The sequence below is a fragment of the Periplaneta americana genome, chromosome 2, assembly GCF_040183065.1.
Source record: "Periplaneta americana isolate PAMFEO1 chromosome 2, P.americana_PAMFEO1_priV1, whole genome shotgun sequence".
In the NCBI taxonomy this organism is placed as follows: domain Eukaryota; kingdom Metazoa; phylum Arthropoda; class Insecta; order Blattodea; family Blattidae; genus Periplaneta; species Periplaneta americana.
Window position 1 is genome coordinate 190,889,619 of NC_091118.1, and position 22,860 is coordinate 190,912,478.

The following is a 22,860-nucleotide window of genomic DNA, read 5'->3' on the forward strand; positions in this document are numbered from 1 at the left end:
CAGAAAATTCTGAATAAATGCAACTCTTTAATTTTATGCCCTTCTCATACGATTTCTAAGGAAGCGCGTACTGAAAGAAAGAATCCAACATGCTGTGTTGCTGAACCAATTTAATCTTTTCACACCTTTTCGTTCTGTTATTTCAGTCCTATGCGTGGATGATATTCTCCAGGTCATGATACCCTTTGTTAGATGTATTTATTATTTTACACGCATTTAGGACTGTAGTTATTTCCAAAAGTCATGCAAGTCATGTTTTCAAGGTCCCAATATACATTTGTGAATTGGATATCGAAATTACCTTACACGGAGCACTTAATATTTCACAGCATGAGGAATAGTAAATCATTACCGGGTGGTGTGTGGTCAAGATGTACAAAAGTATAGGCAATCAATTATCAGTACAATGTTGCTGTGCATAAGGAGTGTATTATTTGCTTCGCGCTCTAAGTTTGAGTGCAGAACTAGTACAAAAAGTGGTTACAGTTGGAGTGTAGTTCTGTGTAACATGTGTTTACTGAGATGCTCTTAAATGTTACAGTTACCTTAGAATGTATTAGTATACTTCAGATTTATGTCAAAATCAAAGAAGCATGGTTTTCACAAAAGATAACTCAAGAAACATACGTGTGCAAACACATTTCATCGAAAAACGAAATGAGAATTAACCGACCTACAAGAAGAGTGTGTTTTTTGTACCATATTTTAAGTGTGACATCCCCTATTCTGGCATTGGGATGTAACCTGTGATGTCTGAATGTAGCCTATATAGTTAAAAAAAAAAACAAATCAAATTGAATTAATTGAAATTCAGTACATCACTGTAGCAATAAATTATATTAATATGCAAATACAAATGAGGTTTCCGCAAGAAAATAAGTTTCATCGGCATGTTATCATTTGGACACAATTCACTGTTCCACATTATTCTGTTATTAAATTTCACATATGCTGACAACAATTTTTGCACTCTTGTTTACTTACATTTCACGTTATGTATGTAAAATTGTTTAATCAGAATCTCTTTGATTTTAATTTCTTATAGAATTTTGGTGATAGTAAATTTCGAAATTCGTTACGCATTTTTCATTCATTCCACGACAGTGCATGCGAGTACCATTCAAACTATCATTATTGCTATGGTGACGTATAAATAAATATTGGTATTCATTTGTTTCCATTAGCTGATAACTGCTGTATTTGTTTCATATGACAGGCGAAATGGTTATGAAATTTTATTATGTACAATTTTAGATTTTCTTTAAATACTCTCTCAATTGTTTGCCGAATTTAAATATATTCATTTCAGATCTACATTTTTTTTAGTTTAACCTTATCATTCTCATACATCATGGACGACGAGCTTTCGATAAAGGAAGAACCATATTCAGACGGTGAATTGGATCCATTGCAGAATGCAGAGACCATTGTTGATAATGGGGAAGAAAATTGTTATAATGAAGATACCAGTACAGCAATATCGCCTACGTACGCAAGTAAAGAAAAGACCGCGGATAATACTGCATCAGAAGAACCAGAAATAATTGTGGCTGAGCCAAATTTACATCTTGAAGAAAACACTAACACTGCTGAAGCAAATCATCAGAGTGAAGACTCGCCTGCAAGCGGAAGTGGACTGGCATCAACATTTCAACAAAGTGAAGGAGATAATAAGGATACATACTTTATTTGTGAAGAATGTGGTAAAAGATTTAAAGTGCTTAGTAAACTAGCAGAACATTCATATCAGCATACGGGAGAAACACCTTACGTGTGCGAAAAATGCAATAGAGGATTCACGTCAATGAAAAAATTGAAGAAACATATTCTAATTCATGCAGGAGCGAGGGTCTTGAGTTGTGACGTTTGTAATCAAATTTTTAATCATATTAGTGCTTTGAAGACGCATGCTGTGGTGCATACTGGCTCAAAACCATATATTTGTACAGTATGTGGTAAAGGTTTTACTTTCAACAGTAACTTGAAAAGACACATATTAACTCATACAGGAGACAGACCTCATGTATGTAAGACTTGTAGCAAGAGGTTTACAGACATCACCACGTACAAAAGGCATTCTCAGATCCACACTGGAGAGACACCTTATATGTGCAAAGTATGCAGCAAGGGATTCAGAGACAGTAGCACATTGAAGAGGCACTTTGTGACTCATACTGGTGAAAAACCGTACACGTGCAAGTTGTGCAATAAACCATTTGCTGATTGCAGTAGTCTTAGGAGACATTCTTTGAGGAGAAATTGCACAAAAGATAAAAAGCTTAAAGATGTTCAACTTACACAGATGTAAGGCTGTATACCTCTTGTGTACCCATCGCATATACACTGTCCGACAATTAAATAATGAGACTGATTTTATTGCAGAAAATAGAAACAAGACAATTGAATAGTATATATATTTTATTCAAAATACATTCCTTTTGAATCGATATGAGTGATATGATCGAGCAACGACTGGAATGACCTCTGCAAACTTTTTTTTTTTTTGGTATGTCTCGAAGAGTCTATGTCACAGTCCTTTGGATGGTTTCAACATCGTTAAAGTCTCTCCCTTTCAATGGTAACTTCAGTTTTGGAAAAAGAAAATAGTCGCAGGGGAACAAATCTGGTAAATAGTGAGTGATGAAGTGCACACACTTGTTTTTGGGCCAAAAATTCCTGTACAACTACTACACGGTGAACTGGTGCATTGTCATGAAGCAGAAACTCATCTGCCAGCATTCTGAGTCACATAACTATCTTTTTAAACCATTCTTTCACTTTTGCATTGAGATCCTCGTTACGCACTGAAATTGGCTGCTCAGGCCTTGCTTCATCGTCTATTTCCACACATTTATCACATCAATTACAGTCTCCGTCGTACTTCTGATGAGCTTAAAACAGAATTTAATATTTGCTCCATGCCGAAAATGTGACAACGGTCTCCTGCTACCAACACAAAATTGCGCCCTAGTTCCCATCATGCTTAGCATGCAGCAATACAATTTTGCCAGATTGTATACGAAGGTTGGACATTTCTATGACATTCAATGTATTGTTAATGGCATTTCTCTTTTCCTTACAATAAAATCAGCCTCATTATTTAATTGTCGGACTATGTATATTGAAAAAATTCTCAATTGTTTCCTGAAAGGGATTAATTGCAATATACTCGGATTACTTATGCTCTCTATGTAAAATTATTTCTTCGATGGGATTTTAAAATACTGGGATCAGGGACAAAGACATTAATGTTGCATTGGTATTGCTTATCGAAGGCGTACCTGGACACGTGCATTTTATTATGTTTAGTATTCTTAAATATTTCCTAATTATTATGTAAATATTGCACACTTGTTACTTATTCACATTTCAATGTTATGAATAACACACAGCCACCCCGACAATGCTAAAATATCATGTGGGATTAGACGAGTTCTACTTGTAATTACTTCTTCATACCCAAACATAGTACAAACCCAGAAATAAAATTTGGGCCACCTGAGTTATAACTGGAACTTGGAAAATTCAAGTGGCCCAAATTTTGTTTCTGAGTCTGTATAATAGAAATAATTAACATGATTCTCATTTTGGTGATACTCAGAAATTTTAAAATTAGGAATCTTAACACTAAAAATCTGAATAGTTGTAAATCTGATTGCAATATTATTTCGAAACAATTTATGTATAGATTTTTTTATTGTTGTTAGCTAAAAGATTAATATTTTGAAGTACTTTTACATATGTATGACTTTGTGTCCCTTACAGAAATGTTTACAAACATTACTCAATGTATTACTTTGTAGGCTGTCTTCTGTAACAAATTTAGCTTTGTAGAGGCATTGTGTCTGTGTGTGTTGTTGTCAAAAAATAAAATAACTACAAGAATATATATTTTTATTTTAGTTTTACACGATCAATTTTGATATTTTAAACATCCAAATGTGTAAGCTATTATATTCTACAAGATAGGCCAATGAAACGGGATATTTTATTTTTATCGTTGGTGGACCTTGTATTATTTTTGAAGGACTAGATTTATGCTATTGTTGCGCTTGATTGATACCATTTAGTAACAATGGCACGTTGGAATAATAACACAGTCTACTATATACAGTCACGAAGCTTCAGTTTTGAGGGTGCTAGAAACAATAGACTGTGACGGTACTATTTTGCATTGTCTGTAATGAGGCGATATTAGCGATCCTAGTGGTGAGCAACTATCTAATGTTTGCATATTTACTACGTATTGAGCTTCGCGACTGTATATACTATACTGTGATAATAAGCAACGAGAATTTGCTATAAAATATTATGAAAATGGTGACTGCTACAAAGCTGCTTACAGAGAATTTTGCTTCACTTTCAACTTCGTTGTCATGATCCTGTGCCTCCTAAACATGCCATTAAAACCTGGGTTCGTAATTTAGGACAAACAGACTCAACACCAAAGAAGAAACCTCCTGGTAAGGCAAAAACTTGGTACTCCTGAAAATGCCGAAGCTAAATTAATTTATTTCGTGGATAGTGCGACACATTCTCTGTTATTTAATATAAGCTGTGCTTGTGTAAGATAAATACTGGTGAAATATTTATATTTTGGTCCATAGAAGTTGCAAACTGTGCAACATGAAATCCTTAGGACTTGAATAATCGTGTCATTTGTTGTGAAAGATTTTTTAATGAAATCGAAAATAATATATTTTCTTCCCAATCCTGGAATGTCCAGTGAAACCCATTTTCATTTAGGTGGTTTCGTAAACAAACAAAATTTAACATTATTATGCACAGGAAAATCCACAGCAACTTCGAGCAGACCCTACTGTATGGAGTGCTCTCTCATTTGAAGGAATTATTGCATGATATTTCTTTGAGGATGGCGGTGGTCATGTGACAACTGTTAATGAAGCTCCTTTTATCAGAATGATTGAATCTTTTTTAAGTGGTCAGTTGATTTTGTATCAACAGATGAACTTTGTTCCAAAAAGATAAACAGCAAACATTGCAGGTATCTCTATGACGGCACCAAAATATGAAGACATACCATGGCCTGCATGATCCCCGGATTTACATAAATATGCCAAGTGCGGTATATCCACGAAACCCTGAAGAAACATCTTAGTTGAGATGTTGCAAGAAGTCATGAGAAATTTGAGAGCGAGAGAGATTACAAGAATGTATGCACGTTGGCGGTGGTCATTTGAAGGATGTCATTTTCAAGTAGTAGTGGTTATGTGGTAATCTGCAAATGGCATTTTATATTCTACAGGGTGATTCAACGAGGAAAGATAAAAAATTTAGGATACGATATCTTAGGCCATTTTGAGTGGAAAAGTTCATATGAACATAGGTCCGTTTTCAAACGATGGCGGAACTAGATGCATTTTTTTGTAAAACGTCTCACCCCAATGTGAATCATACGTTACCATATGCTGCTGACGTGAGAACGTGAGGCAAGGCCACTGATCGCAATGAATGACGTAACATTGGAATCTGCATTGTGAGCGATGTAGATAAGGGAAAGAAACCGGGTGGTGGGGCATTACAAATGTCCAATCGCCTGCCCTTGTCTGATGTAATGACACAGAACCCGCAGATAACACAAATAGCCTACACTATCACTTATCAGTTCACAGCAGTTCAGTCAACTACCTACAGTACAGTAGTTATACAGGTACAATTATCGGAAGTGTTAAGTTGTGTTTTTGAAGATGCCTTATAAATTTTCGACTACAGAATACGCCGCTGTTGTGTATGTTTATTGTTTGTGCGATGGAAGTTCCTTGCGTGCCATTGCTGAATATGAACGACGCTTTCCAAACAGAAGGGTACCATATCGTCTTACTGTCTATGGGGTTGGATGAAAGACTTGGTATACCAAAGGAAGGGAGAAACGCGAGAGGAGCTAATCGACCATATTTTGGATGTGGCATAAAGAACATCCACGTGCAACTCTCCCGAGTGATGAGTGCGATTCACGCCCGAGCGCAACAGTGCATTGAAGCAGAAGGAGGTACCTTCGAAAATGTGCGAAAACATTGACCCCAACATCTATAGAATATTAGGTATGTATGCATACGTGAATATAAACTTTAAATTTGTCCGTTATCTGTCTCTAAATGCGAGTTAGTATAATGGAATCCCAGAAGTTTTTGTGAAATCAAAGAGCCATAACTCCGTAACCGTTCGAAAACGGACCCATATTCATATGAACTTTTTGACTCAGAATGACTTCAGAATTCACATCCTAAATTTTTTACCTTTCCTCGTGAATCACCCTGTATATTTTCATATGATTAAAGTCAATTAAATAAAATAACATATTTAAAGTCTCATTTTACTATTTTAAAATTCCCAGTTTCATTGGTCCATCTTGTACATATAGAATGATATATATCCCAGTAAATCCATTACCACCATCTGTTGATGGCTCTATTATAAAAAGAAATAGGTCATATGGACAGCATGTCAAAACCATTATTTGAACACCAGTAACAATAACAATTTCATATGATAAGAAATTTGAAATCTATACTTCTACATGCAAATTTTTTAAACATCTGCAACATAAGCTAAGGTACTTGTGGTCAATGGTTACACAGAAGTATAGGACTATAAAAATAACAATTACTATTATTGCAATCGCCATAACCACTACACAATCTGAATAAACAGAATGATCAAGTGACAATTTGAGTAGTTTCAACTTACCATCGAAACTCATGTTGATCCTTCAAGTTCCACAATATTTAATTTAATTGCAGTATGATCTTGGCCTATGGAATTTAGAAATCTTCTCACTATTCGTGAGCTGCCACAAGGGACAAAGAGTGCTTAACCATATAAATGTTTACAAGTTCAGAGAACCATTAATTTTGTTTTGACAACGAAACTCCTACAAGTACATAGCTACAAATACATTTTGTGATTGGTGGAAATATACCTAATTTTAGAGAGGCAAGTACTACAAAAAAGTAAAGAATGCTAATGAACTTGGTTTCATTTCGAATATAGGTGATGCTTCAGGAGAGCAATTGATCCTTTCAATGCAGGTAAAGTTACAATCGGAATAATAGATGTAGGTATTCCAAGCCTCTTAAACACATCTTTCATGAAGAGAGTAGCGGTACCTCTTGCTCCAACCAGAAGTCCGATTACTTCAAGCTCTTCTAGCTGGCACTTTTGGAGGTAATATGGAATGGTAGGTTTGTAGATATTTTTTTCCTTATCCAGTTATATTACCGAATGTTCTGTATGGTTGTGAAACTTGGACTCTCACTTTAAGAGAGGAACAGAGGCTAAGGGTGTTTGAGAATAAGATGCTTAGGAAAATATTTGGCGCTAAGAGGGATGAAATTACAGGAGAATGGAGAAAGTTACACAATGCAGAACTGCATGCATTGTATTCTTCACTTGACATAATTATAATAATCCGTGGCGCTACAGCCCGTAAAGGGCCTAGACCGACCAGCCAGCTGCTGGCCTCACGCCCACATGTCGAAGCAGAGGTGGACGATCATCCGACCAGACTGGAGGTACCGTGTGGTTAGCACGATGATCCCCCCAGCTGTTATAGCTGGTATGCGCAACCGGATTTCGCTACCTATCGTAGCTCCCCAAGTGCATCACGATGCTGGGTGGGCACCGGTCCCATACATTGGCCGAAATTTCATGAGAAAATTTCTTCCCCCATGAGGACTCGAACCAGCGCACATTCCGTAACGCGAGTCCTAGGCAGGATGCCTTAGACCGCGACGCCATGGCGCGGGACCCTGACATAATTAGGAACATTAAATCCAGGCATTTGAGATGGACAGGGAATATAGCACGTATAGGCGAATCAAGAAATGCATATAAGGGTTAGTTGGGAGGCCAAAGGGAAAAAGACCTATGGGGAGGCAGAGACTTAGATTGGAGGATAATATTAAAATGGATTTGAGGGAGGTGGGATATGATTCTAGGGACTGGATTAATCTTGCTCAGGTTCTTTAAAAGCCATTTCTAAATAAGTAAGTATTCTGAGGTAACCTCACTGTATTATTTGTCTGAATGAACTACAATGATGAAGTGCCAATTTGAGCATTTTCAACTTACCATCGAACCTCATGTTGATCCTTTAAGTTGCTCAATATTTCATTCAACTGCAGTATGATCTGCAGGAGTCGCCCATCACTGATGTTTATAACAGGATGCAGATTGGTAAGGGAATCGGGAAAAGGTCATTGTCACTTCAAAGGAACTATTCTGGTATTTATCTGAAGGGGATGAAATAAAAATATGAAAAGCATCGGTCAGAGCTGCCAGCCTAGAAGACAGAAACATGGACATAATGAATAATAAGCCAAAATCATTCATTCACAACTATCCAGCAGAGTAGGGGAGACTGTTGTACCTTTAGCATAGTGTACCTTTGAACATTTTTTGTTTTTTAATTTTTGTTACTACCTAGAGGACTCAAACTGAAGTAGATTGTAGGGAAAGCCGCTAAGTAGCTCTGGTCGTAGTTTTGGTTTGATTTATTGTAAAGTGTGAATTCTGTGAACGAAAGAATATTTTTTAGTACCAAAAGTAAACATTTTGTTCATTGATATATGTTATCTAATATAAAACTAGATTGTATTTGTTACTATCCATTAAGTACAATGTGTTCCGTATCATCTGGTGAGTAATAACACATTTTAATTTCCATGATTTATTCGAATCTCTAGTTTTGGTAGCCACATTTGTTTAAACGTGCACCCTTTTGTACCTTTGAACACAGAACATCTTGTACCATGGAACATGTTTCAAGGTACATAATACTATTGGTTTTTGTCTTTCTTTTATTTTAAGATTATGCCACGAAGTAAGTCTGGAATTAAGAGATCCCCCAATTGATCCGGATGCCTTGAAGAAAGCTGTTAAAGCAATTCTTGTTCCTTCTTGAAATAAAATCTAAATCAGAGAAGCCTGCTATGGTTTATGATTGCAAATACATTTTAAATATGATTGTCAGTTCTTACAACTATATTCTCACCTATATTACATGTGTTCCAACTTACAAGAGGGTTTGTTCTAAGGTACATGAACCTATTGTACCTTTGAACATATTAGATTTTATTTTTTCCATCCTTAATAGATGTGTAGAACAGGAAAATATATACACGAAGTTGTAAAGGAATCTTCAATAATTATTTAAAGTATTTTTAATTTAAAAAAATATCATTTCCCAAAATTAAAAAAAAATAAGATGTGAAAAGTGTTTAAAGGCACAACAGTCTCCCCTAATGAATAATAATACCAAAATTTGAAGTACAAAAATATATATTTGTTATAATCCAAGAAGAAATAATATGTAAGAAAACAGTTTGTTATAAATGTGTACCTTACCAATACATGTATTTCAAGCAATAAGAGTTAGAAACAGCTGAATATTGAAACTAATATACAATGAAACGTCTCTTGAGAACAAGTGGGAAACTAAGGAGGGTTCATTTCCATTTTCTGCAAAGTAGTAAATGGCTACGACCTTCAATAACAGGATTTCAAAATCTCGCTTTTCTGTAGGCACATGAAAGTATGGATTAAATCGTCGGCTTACAAGCAAAACACATTAAGTCAAAAATATTACCTCTGAGAAAAAGGAGTTTTGAAAGCTCTTGGCAAAACTGAATCCTCAAAATATTATTTTTAGTAAGTTGTTTCTCTTTATGTGCATTTTTTAATTTTCAAATTCTAAGTGACATACCGGTACTACATTTTTAGAGAAAACCTTTCGGAAAAGCATTGCATTATTGTAACACCAGTCTTATAAGTAGGCTAGCATATACGGGATGGAAGTGAAATAACCCTGCAGCTTTGCAGAGCAATTTGGTCATATTGAGTATAACAAAAATTTCTAATACCATATATTTTTTCGAAATAAAAAATGTTTTGTCAGAAAAACTTTAATGTCGTCGTGGATAATTACTATTCTTAGGATCTTGATTTCTGTCAATACCAATAGGGAATGTAATAAAGAATTTTTTTTTTCCTCTGTTGTATTTCAATAGAATGAACGGTTTTCGTGTAAATTAAATGTAAAGTATTGCAAATTTGTTGCCTGACTAACATTTCTAGATGTGGCAACACCGATCAGCTGTCCTCGTCTCAATAGTCAAAGTTATCTTGTCCTAGTATTATGTGATCTCCGATCTTAAGTGAAGTTAGCATATCATAACTGGTATGCCGTTCTACGTGCGTATGCAGAGAGGTTTCCTGTAGGATATTAAATATTGTAAATAGTGAACTCGGTGATTTTGTGTTAGTTGAAAATAGCAAACATATGTGTCAAAATATTGTAAATAGTAAAGTCATTGTTTGTGAAAGTGCTAGTTAAAATATTGTAAATAGTAATCTCGGTGTTTGTCAAAGTGCTACTGTTAGTAATACATGGACAGTGCATAAAAGGACCAAGAACAAAGTGCTGAGCTACCCCTGTAAAGGGGGTCTGCCCCCAGCAGAGGAGGTCTTTGCCCAACATGGGACATTACAGCTATATCATTCAATCATTACCAAATGCAGAGATATGCATCGCTGTCTACTAGCTCGTTCGTGACATGGGCAGCGTAATTCCAACGTTTCACAATCGAGGTCGACAATGACCTGATGAAATTGATGACAGGGAAGAGGGGATTTTAAATTTGGTCGACGAAAACCTGGTCTGAAGCAGTCACTTGATTTTGCAATACGAAAGCCTTTTGTTTATATCGCACGTTGGATGAATTCAATGCCTCCGTGTGGAATCTTTGGCACTGCGATGTTGCCTACGAGTTTAAACTTTCGATGCAATGATTTAATTAACCATACACTTAACCTCAAAATGTGTACTACAGTAGATTTGTTTATTTTCTTGTAATCTATCCCTTCTTTCAATGCGCAGGGTTATATTGCTTCCACCCTATATGTAACTGTGAAAACTACCCTAATTCGATACTACTGTATATTGGTGTTAATTAATAATAAAGATCAGAATGATAAATTATCTGACGAATGTAGAGGCATTCATACTTCAAAAAGATGTTCATTCGAACACTATACACTTTGTGTAATAGGACGAAAATAGACATAAAATTAAAGCAAATACCAGTGACATGCAATGCAATTTTATGTGAGGGAAGGAACAACACAAATTTTTATATGTATAGTACAAAACCAATAGCTGCCAACCCACCTAATATATTTAAAGATCAGAGCAGTTCTCCTCTTTTTAGTAGCAAAATCATTGAACGGAAATAAACGAATCCGTATCGGCCAGTATAGGCGCCTCAAGCTAAGAATATGAATAACGAATCCGCCTCGAGCAGGACAAGCACTTAAAGAAAGAATTTTGTGACATTTTAATATTATAGAGTCCATAGTTCTCACGATTAAAATATAATTTCTGCAATATATTTCTTCTTTTTCGCTTTATGAACAGGGGAAGCAATGCTTCCCTTGCCTTCCATGTACGGCATGCCACTGGCAAATACAATACATCATATATACAATTCAAATAAGATTATTTGTTATTCACTCCTACATAATTTCGTTCTGGAATCCAAAGAAATTGCTACTATCACATTAGTAGATTAGTATAATTTAACACATAATTTACTTGCACAAAGCAAACTACACACACTCTCTTGTGTTAATTCAATACTATTCTAGGCTGTATTATTAATACTTCATTAACTTACTTTAAAATAATACCAACTATCCTTTTCTAATGGCAAGATTGTGACATTATTAATAACTAAATGAAATAAGGTATTCAAGTAAGTTATTTACGAAAATTTATGAAACATGTCCATAAATATTTTTATGCTCGACCATGCCGAAATGTGGTAATTATACACCTGGTAGCAGTCCTTTAATGCATGTCATTAAAGTACACCTACTCATTAAAGTACAGGTGTTTTCAGCCAATGACAACTCAACTTTGTACCGTTATAAAACTGCAAGTATCGATTATTCTCGGATATGCAATCGAAAGAGAATTAGCGAAAAGTCACGGAGGCTGGAAATCCAATACTGTTGCAGAAGGTTACGTTCCGTTACTATAATAATTAGCGTTAATTGTAAATAATATTCAAATAAATTCAATTTGTCATCTCGTTTTTCAATGTCGAATTCAATAATCAAGGTTATACCAAGTTTAACGGGATTACACAAGGTCAATGATATTATTGTTCCTTGGAAAAAATCAATACTTTCGCGTCTGCGCACATCTCACAATTCACGACCTAGAACAAGGTCACTTCCGATCTTGTCAGATACAAATAAAATGTATAAGTTAAATCTGAATAATTTCAAGATAGAAATATGGTCGAGCATAAAAAGTCGTATGAAACTCGCCTATAATGGTAATTAAGAAGCTCGAATGAAAATTATGAAACGAGCGCGAGTTTCATAAACATCCATACTCGCTTCTTAAATACTATCGTTATAGGCTCATTGCATAATGTACTATTAATCACTCTTAGTGTTCATCACTCAACTAAAATATATACTATATATTCCTTTCAATGTATATTTTATATAACTTAAGTTAAGCACCAGTTCCAATACAAGCCATGTCTTAATATAAAAACAAAAGCAATTCAGAAGTATGAAGTCTGTAACTCAGTTTGCAAAACTTAATTGATGAAATATGAACATGACCCATATGCAAACACTGAAATATTAATAACATCAGATAGCACTTTTGTGTTAAAGCCATATTCCTTTTACAGTATTACCTGAACAAGTCTTGAAATTTTTATCTTTACTAGTTTTATAATCCTGATTATTTTGATATTTATAGTTGTTGTTTGGTAAATTAAAATTATTCTTTAAGGCTAGAATCATTGTCAGTATAATGCACTTTATGTATGGAGGAACGTCATGCTTATCATATAAACTCAAGAACAAATACTGTATCTTAACATTCTACAGAGCATTCGCCTACGGGTGGGGCCAGGAAAGCAGCCTGCCTGCGGGGTCGCTTGTGGAAATCGTCTATCCATAAGCTTCCGCTTTCTATACTAATAGCATGCACACAATAATTTCTGTACGTAGTACTAACCTTGTTATAGACGATGTTGGAAGTGATGTTCCATCTGAATCCCACATTTCTGGCATCTTTGAATAAAATTAGCATTCACACGAATAAATTCGTCTTCAGTAATTTTTCTAATCTCTCTTGTTATATTCGTCTTCAATTCTTGTATGCTGTGAGAATTATTTCTATATACATTATTTTTTAGAGTTTCCCACAAATAAAAATCGCACACTGTAAGATCAGAGGAACCTGGTGGCCATAAGTCCTGAGAAATAATCCTTTCTCCAAAAACGTCACTTATATCATTCATGGATTCATGGGCTGTATGGGCTGTTGCTGAATCTTGTTGGAAATATCCATTAAGTTTCTCATCATCTGATAAAATTTGGAAAAATGGCGCGAGTATTAGAGTGCGATATCTTTGTGCATTTACTATATCCTGAAAGAAAATGGACCCAATAATTCGCTTCGCTGTAACAGCACACCAAATACCAATCTTTTCGTCATGCAATGGATCCTCATGAATTAAATGGGGATTCTCTATAGGCTACTCCAATACCTATTGTTCAGTGAGGCAACATGACCTCATAAATGAAACCACGCCTCATCAGAACAAAATTATTAAATGAGGATCCACAATACCGTCCACAATACTTTGTAAAATCCAGTTACAAAACTGAACTCGTTTTTCATCGTCTCTAGGCCGTAATTCATGCACGATACTTACTCTGTAGGGTTTTAATTTTAAAAGTTTAGCAGTAGTAAAGACTAATGTTTTTGAAACATTAACTTCCTGTGAAATACGTCTTAGATATTTGTTACAAGAGCGTGTAAATGATGCACTGATTCCATCAATTTTTTCTTCCGTCAATACTCTTCGTTTTCACTTAGGAATTGTAGCATTTAGCGACCCAGTCCTTAATTTGTTAACAAGACGTCTAACAGTTTCTCTACCCGGAATTGGAGCACTTCAAATTGCCTACGCACCTCTCTACTTGACTTTGATTTCACTTATGCATCATACATAAAAACTCTCTGTTCAAGCGTAAATTTTGCATTTTGCATTGTTAACAAATTTTAAGCAACTGTGTCAAGAAACTGCACTGTACGTAAAAACACTGCAACAGCTGACTCACAATTGATAACTTGTCGATCTTCATTGTCGAGCGTGTCTCAACAACTGCGCGCACAAAGCGGCGTACAGCACATGCCACTTTCCTGGCCCCCACCCGTAGGCAAACGCTCTGTACATCTTCCAAATGCAATGAACGAGAAAATAATTGTGTTTTACTTGCAGTATACACACACAGTAATTATATCCAAACACTCATGTTGGAATTACATCTGGCTAAAAAAAATATAAATAATAAACTTATAATCTTTCAACAATGAACATGTTAATAAACATCTTTCTAATATTTCAAAAGCACACAGAATAGTTAACATTTAATATTAGTCTGCAGTTATTTATATCATTCTTCCACTAATAATGTAGTTCGTAATCCACAGTTCATATTATATTGTATTTTATTTAATGCTAACATATGCATGAAGCAGTATCTTACATTACATTTATATCTGTGCTTTTCTTTACTGGGTGGACCATTTAGTTGATAATGCAAAAAATCTAAAAATCGAAGTATAAAGTTCTGAATAAAAGTTAAATGACCTTAAAGGGGAAAGCAAAATACATTATTTATGTTTTTATTTGAAGAACAATTCCTAGGTCAATCTAATTTTTTCAAAGGGAAGCCCATAGTTTTTATTTTTTATTCTCATTTCTCTCATTACAAACCACGTTTGCATAAACAATTTTTTCAATTTAGCATGTAGTTTCAGAGATGTTTGAAAAATAAGAATTGATAAAGGTAATTCATACATAGTATCATAATAATAATCCGTGGCGCTACAGCCCGTAAAGGGCCTAGACCGACCAGCCGGCTGCTGGCCTCACGCCCACATGCCAAAGCAGAGGTGGACGATCATCCAACCAGAATGGCGGTGTCGTGTGGTTAGCATGATGATCCCCCCAGCCGTTATAGCTGGTATTCGTAACCGGATTTCGCTACCTATCGTAGCTCCCCAAGTGCATCACGATGCTGAGTGGGCACCGGTCCCATACACTGGCCGAAATTTCATGAGAAAATTTCTTCCCCCATGAGGACTCGAACCAGCGTGCATTCCGTAATGCGCGTCCTAGTGAGATGCCTTAGACCGTGACGCCACAGCACAGGACCACACATAACATAATAATCTAAAATTTATTATATAAACAAAAAGTAACATTCAATCAGATTATTTTAACGAGAAAGTTGATCGAAGCACCTCGACTTCAGAAAACATGCAGGAGCGCATAAGAAATGCTTGTGCGAATATTGATAGAGAAAAGTAATCTTAAGTACATATCAATCTTTCCTTCACAGAACTGGAAAATGCACTGACATGGAAGGGCATCACTTTGAACATTTATTTTTAAAAATTTAGTTAAATGTTGTTGTTGTTGTTGTTTTCTAATGCCAGGCATTTGACAATAAAGTCATTTGACCTCTTGCACTCCAATATTTTTCAAAGATATTATCATGGCCAGCCACTGAAGCACAGATTTTGAGGCATTCCGAATCCATTTCTTGGTTTGAGTTGCACAATGGACAGTTAGGGGACTGATATATATATCAGTGTTCTATCTTTGTTTTTATAACAAATGTCTGTGAAACTACGTGCTAAATTGAAAACTGAGTTATACAAAGGTTGTTTATTTTTGTACAAAGAATGAGAATAAAAAATAAAAACAATAGGCTGTTATTAAAAAAACTGATTAACCTTCAAAAGACCTTAAAACATCCTCCAAATACACTTTCGCCCTTGATGTCAATTAACTTTAATTTAAAATATTTTTTCTAAAATGCTTTGTTTTTTTAGATCTTTCACATTATCAACTTAAATGGTCCACCCTGTATATTATGGTGGATATATTTTTGCAGAGTAAAGCACCACTCTGATCATATGAACAAAAGTTGTTAACATATATTCATTTCAGTAGGACCACTGATCTCACTTCTGTACATGTCAAGTGCGTTCAAATGATCATTCCATATAAATGTGCATAAGTGTGCACAAACGGTTACTGCATGCAAGAAAATCTTAACTACCTACCAACTAATATTGAAGGTGTTCCTGCCGATTAAATATTCACATAATTAAATCCTGAGTTTCTAAATCTTCTATTACAAATGTAATTCTTCAGAAGAAGTGAACCAAAGCAAAGTAGGCACAATTTTTATTTAATTATTGCTTTCTGCAAGGTCTATACATTGGTAAACACGTCTTTTTACTTACTGCTTGCAAATACTTTCAACATAACAATAAAAAATTTTTACCTGTATGTTCTTATGTATGGCTGTGACTGTACCATATTTGCTTGTAGAATGTCTTTCCATTTCTCCTCTTCCTCAAGATTTTTTCTTTCCCTGAACTTCACATGACATATCACAAACGCAAACATCGGCATTCAAATCCAATACAGTTGCAAAATACACTTTGCAGAGAGATCCAGGGCGAATTACTGGAGAATCGAGAAACTTCACTTCACATATGTTGATTCATTTACTTTCACATAATTAAGCAATTCTACAGGACATCGATCATACACCTTTATTTTCATCAAACTTTACTGTCAATGTTACCTCTTCCTCTTACTATTCATAATTCTCTTTTACTAGTCACTAATTACATTACCTCTTCTATTGAATTTCCCCTGGATCTCTTGAGGCGACAATATAAGCTCTGTTTTTTCCCCATCATCTGAATGCTCCTTGTGATGGAGGAACATATGGTTATGATAATCCATGTTGAAACTTTCGTACACTATTTTTAACAGTTGAATATAAATAATTGATTAAATGGCGATTAAACTCAACACACTAGAACGATATGAAATATACAGACACACTAAAACACACCCCAATCAAATTCTCAACACATAGATCAATTTCAGAACACACGCACTATTTGACAGAACTCTTCATCACATGAACACACCCACACAACAGGCAGCGAAGTTGAAATAGTGCCGAGATCTAGTAGGCTCTGAGGATAGTGTTAAGTAGCACCGAAACAGCTGTAAGCCGTACATGCTTACGTAATTAACACGAGTAAGATCGCCATTTAATCAATTATTTGTATGGTTATGGTTCACTTTTTCTGAAGAATTACTAAAATGTTACTTTATACATCTTGAAATATTTATACACTTGCTTCTCAGTGTATCTAAGTTGCAACACCATATATGGGAACAAAATCTGGTATTACATTGTGCTGTGTAAATTCTTTTAAGATTTTTTGTTTATTTGTTTGTTCTGTTAGCATTAATAACTCTGAAAAATGGTTTATTTTTGTTCTGTTTTACAGAGAAAAAAATACTACGTCTAAAAACTCATCACAAAGTTAGTAAAAACTATGCAATAGATAAGAAATCTTATGCTACATCACTTTTCCGACAATGTGAATATATTTATTTCACATTTAAAATATGGCTGAAAATATAATTAGTAACTTTCAGATAATGGCTTCCAATGTAACTGATTCAAGTGAACTCTGTTAAATAGATGTTTACACATCATTACACATACATACTTCAGAATTTTTAATGAAGAATTTACAGTTTTATAGTAAGGAGTATTGTTTCCAACAAGACGGTTATGAGATTTTAAACCTTCATATTAATAATTTTGCATATTATATTTGAAATACAATTTTATCGAGTACGACATAATAAATTCCCTTCTTCTGTCCCTACTACTTGTACCTAAATAAAGGTACAGTCACACGTCGCTACTTTTGCAGTGCTGCAGTACAAAAAACTGCGCAACTCTCGTACTGCGACATATGAACAACGGTGCAACTCGAAAAGGAGCGGCTGCCGAACCTGCTGCTTGCTACTTTTTCATGCTGCACGTAGCTTAGAAGTAGCGATGTGTGAACAGGGTTCTCAGGGTTACAGCCACAGCATTTTTGATATCGGTTTTGTTGAAACTTTTGCTGCGGTTGCAACCAGTGTGACCACCCAAATGTGCCAATGATACTTTTATTGTTTGGATATATTTTAATGTTAGATGTGATGAAAATAAAATTATTTGTACCGGTAACAGTTATTAAATAGACAATACAGTCTGAGCATAATTACTGACGATATAATTCATTTTTTAAATTTTTCGTAGCATAGTTCCAAACAGGAGTGTTGCCAACATTGATTACGTGAATATGCTGTTGGTTATCATTTAAGTATATAGGTGTTTTTAAAAGCTTTATAGTAAAAATAATGTCAATTTCTGAATACTAGATACGACAGAAAAGCAAATAATAGATAGGGAAGCTTTCGCATGAGTTTCTTAATAATGCGAACATAACCACAAAATGTATATTGAGAAGTCAACACGGAGATGGAAACCTGCAGCATGACTGCGGCTGCAAAAGTAGCGCCTTGTGCGTGAGCAGACTCGCAACCTCCAGTTGGAACTTTTGCAGCACTCGGGTTGCGCAGCACGAAAAATAGCGTGCAGCGCACTGCTTTTGGCTTATGTGTGAACACGACACGCAACTTTTGCAGCTGCAGTATAAAAGTTGCGCAGCAAAAGTAGCGACGTGTGACTGTATCTTAAGTAATTACAACTATTAGAGAAATACCTATAAGTAAATCATATTGTAGAAAAAAAAATTATTATTATTATATAATATTTAATTTCGAGTGCATATCGTGAACATACACAGATTCAGATGAAGCAACAACTTGCTTAATTATAAGCAATTATATAGATAATTATTTTTATTACTGCTATTTCGAAAATACTTTATTCCTACTTTGGCCGTAAAATACAGTATAACAAGATGAAAATCAGATCATAGTCTTTCATATTTCAGGAATCCTTAACAGATTTAAAAGAAAATAAATGTTCTGATTCTATAGAAATATATTTATGTATATCATATATTAAGAATATAAATAACTGTAATAATATATTATAAAATGATGAAAAACTGCCTATCGGTGGGCCCCTCATATTAAGGGTAATGAAAAAGCATTTACAATTCATGTTGCACATTTAGCCAATAATTCAAATTGAAGTCATTACCATAATTCATGTTAAATAAATCAATTCCTGACTCTAAATTCCAATAATATGCTACTGTCATATACATAATTAGAAGTAAAATAGTTAATTACAAGTGAAAGACAGTTAATGACAAGCCAAACCCAACCCATTATCTACAAGTTATTCCTTAATACAGAATTGTAATACTGGTGTAGGAATACCTGTGAATATGGAATGTAAAACAATCTCATCAAATTTGTTTTGTAGAGGAAAACGATTCACAGCAAAAAAAAAGCACACGTTCATATGAAGATTCTGTCAGTGATCGAATATTCTTAAAATGGTGCATTCTCATCTTCTATGTTGTTACCAAGCAAAATTTTAACAATTTTCAATTACCAAACCCACATTATTGTCAGTATATCAATTCTTTTATTGTTGCATTTATTATAAAACTTTGCTATGTTATGAAAAGAGTGGGTTAATATAAATATTGTGTTTTTATTCCATCAATTATCATGAAATTTGTGACACTTCAATTCCCTAAAATTTTGTTAAATTTATTTTACCGAACAATCTAAATGTAACGGTTTATTCTCACTGAAAACTCTGAGTCAAGCCATAATGACACAGTATACGCAATAGAGTCAATAATTATTTCGTGTACTACTGGTATTTGCCATGCAGCACTGCTATACATTACATCTCACAAAGTATTGTATGCACAAATAATGCCACAAATGTCCTATTCATTAATCATGAGCAATCTAATGTGTGATTATGTGAACAATGTTTAAATATTAAATTTCGCTAAAAGGTACTTAGAATGGTAACTGAAACTCTGCTAATGAATTAACATATGTTTGGGGAATTAAGCTGCAGTCCATAGATGCAATGTTAGTTATTATCCTTCAACTGATTATGAAAAAAATGTGTATGTGGATTTCTTTCAGAAATTTTATTAACACAGAGAAATGCATCATAGTGGGCTAAGATTATTTTCAAAATGGATGTGCATAAGATGCTACAACTCTGTCACCTATACAGTCAAATGTATTTTAACGAACACCAGTTTAATGACTGGAAAAAAAAAAATTGTATTCCCCTTCCTTACCTGCATAAGGTTCCATGTTAAATTATTTTAATTGTACGAACGTCAATATAACGAAAATTTCACTACAACGAAAACAAAAATTTCCCCTTCATCATACATATGATCATTGCAACGAAGTAGTAACACCAATATATCAATTTTAGAAGCCATGGAAATGTTCACTTCAGCATGGAAAAGCTTGCTCTCAACTGTTGCAACGAATTGCTGGCGGAAGTCCGGAATTTTGTCAGTGATTGAAGAAGAAAAAGAAGAGCCTGCCAATGACATTGAAAAGTTGGACCCAGAACTCTGGAGACAGATACGGTACATGGCCACATTAATATAATCACTTACAATTTTCCAAATACTTTATTTAATTAGACATTCAGTTCAATTTTACGTATATTTAAAAATAAAAATATATTACCTCCACTACACTTCGGAGTACATTTCAAATAATGTTTACATTAATTCCAGATTACAAAATGTAAAAATACTGTATATTTAAAGCCATGTGAAGTCCTTAAATGTTGTGGGTCCTAGTTTTCGTTAATAATATTCTCAATTCTGTGTGGTGTACTCTCAATCACTTTGGTTGTAATATCCTGTTCAACCATTCCTTCTTTTATCAGTGCCCACAACTTCTCGATTGGGTTGAAATCCGGAGAATTTTCGGGCAAAGGCAAAAGAGAAATGTTTTCTCGGGTAGAAAGGTTTTCAGTCTTTTAACACTATCACAAGGTGCATCATCATGCATAACTATCATTTTGCAATCTGAAAATATCGTACAAAATGTGTTCTGAAAATGTAGTGCAGATGATATAGTGGTATTTTTATTCAACATTCCAGTAATGTAGAATTAAAATACAGTATTTTAAAAATTGTAGGTGATTCTATTAATGTGGCCAGGTACTGTATGTGTGAGAAGAATAACACATCTACAGACGTGAAACCAGAAGACTTCATTGATATTGACAGTGCAGCAACTGTTGAAAAGAAGGTTACAGAAGAGGGCATTATCAGTAGTCTAATGCAAGAAGAAGCCGGTGTGAGTGAAGGTGATGAAGAATCTGTATGTAGTGACAATGATAGCGAAAAAAAAATGTCTCTTGCCAAAGCTGTAAATGTTACTAATGACTTATGGCTATTTTTGGCTGGACAAAAAAATTTACCAGATGATGTGACAAAAAGTGCAAGTGTTAGTGTAAATTATCTAGAAGAATCAACTGTAAAATGTTCAGTTCAGAAAAATATTATAGACTTTTTCTCAAAGTAAAACATACAGTTCGACATTTGACTGTATAGTTGGCGCCAACGTTTTTGGCGTGTGTCCTAGAGTATAATGCCCAGTTTGTGAGCGTGTTGCTAGTGCAGCTGAGAGCTGGTACCACTTCCTATGCATATCAGATCAGCCATTTGCCAAACACAGTTATCAGACTGACTGCGGCAAAGGTAAAACACTTGTACTTGACGTTCCCATTGTCTTATTTCACACGCCAAAAACTGTGACACAGACTATACTCACATTAATTGTAATCCACAAAATTATTGACTCTACTACATCTGACACACTGCATCATTTTGTTTGATTAATTTGTGCTCTAGTGACAGACACTGTGAAGTTTGATTATGTAATAGTGTAAATATACATCATCTTCAATTAATTTATAATTAACTGCCTCATAATTAATTTCATACAAGGAAATACATGTTTTCTTCTGTATAATAATATTTTTAATAGGCATATTATAACCAAGAAATCGTATGTAAAACTCATTGCAACAAACTTGACTACAAGAATGTTTCTTGACAGTAATCCAAATAGAGACTTTTGGTTTGCAAAGTCTTTTGTTTAGTGAATTTCTGTAGCTACAGAGGGTAATGCGTGTTACAAGATGCAACATACAAGTGTCATGTCAATTTCAGGAATGTTCAGCTTCAAGCAGGGGAACTGTGTTCTCGTCATCGTCACTGTTAATTGGTAGCTGGTGCTGCTGCATTGAATACAGCAGGGGCTGCTCTCTAGCGGACATCCTTGGAACCGAGCTCAATAAAAGCGAAGCTGAAACAAACAATAATTTCATTATAATAGAAGAAATGTATTCATCTCAAAGTTTTTTATAAGTTACATTATTTTATCATCACACTGTAGGTATTCAGTGTTTTAAAGTTTTAATTGTAGTCAATATCCAATGACGTAAGACTAAAAGTTTTAACAGTTTTAGGACAATTTATCATTAAAAATCTCTAAACATCAACTACAGTTAATCTGACAGAAGGTTTGTAAATAACAGTGTGTCTGAAAAGTCTCTGTGCACTAAACAATCAATTGACAAAGACAACAAAACATCGCCATATCAATTACATTTTATTGAAATTCAACTTAAACTGTCTGCATTATTACATTACTGCAATTACTATATTCAGTGCACAATGACTTATCACTGCGTATATATAGAGTGGAAGTAATACAACTGTGCAGATTTTAACCAGTTTATTCCTTGCATAGAGTACAACAAAAAATTCTAATAATTATATTATTCCCAAATGAATACTCTTCTCAGAAAAAAATCCCCTAAAAGGTCAACACTGTTTTACTCAATATGTATTACCCATACAATTCTGATTTTTACACTTATCAT

At 34.5% G+C, this 22,860-nt stretch overlaps 1 protein-coding gene across 3 annotated transcripts in view; it reads right to left on the minus strand.

Annotated features, from left to right (window-relative positions):
- Window positions 1-9,282: 9,282 nt before the first annotated feature.
- The window catches only part of bbc (choline/ethanolaminephosphotransferase 1 bbc), a 108,280-nt gene continuing 94,702 nt past the window's right edge, over window positions 9,283-22,860 (minus strand). For all 3 annotated transcript variants that reach the window (XM_069819188.1, XM_069819187.1, XM_069819186.1), the window contains one exon: window positions 9,283-22,280. In XM_069819188.1, the coding sequence (XP_069675289.1) occupies window positions 22,141-22,280 (140 nt within the window). In that variant the 3' untranslated portion in view covers window positions 9,283-22,140. The remainder of the gene's footprint in view (window positions 22,281-22,860) is intronic.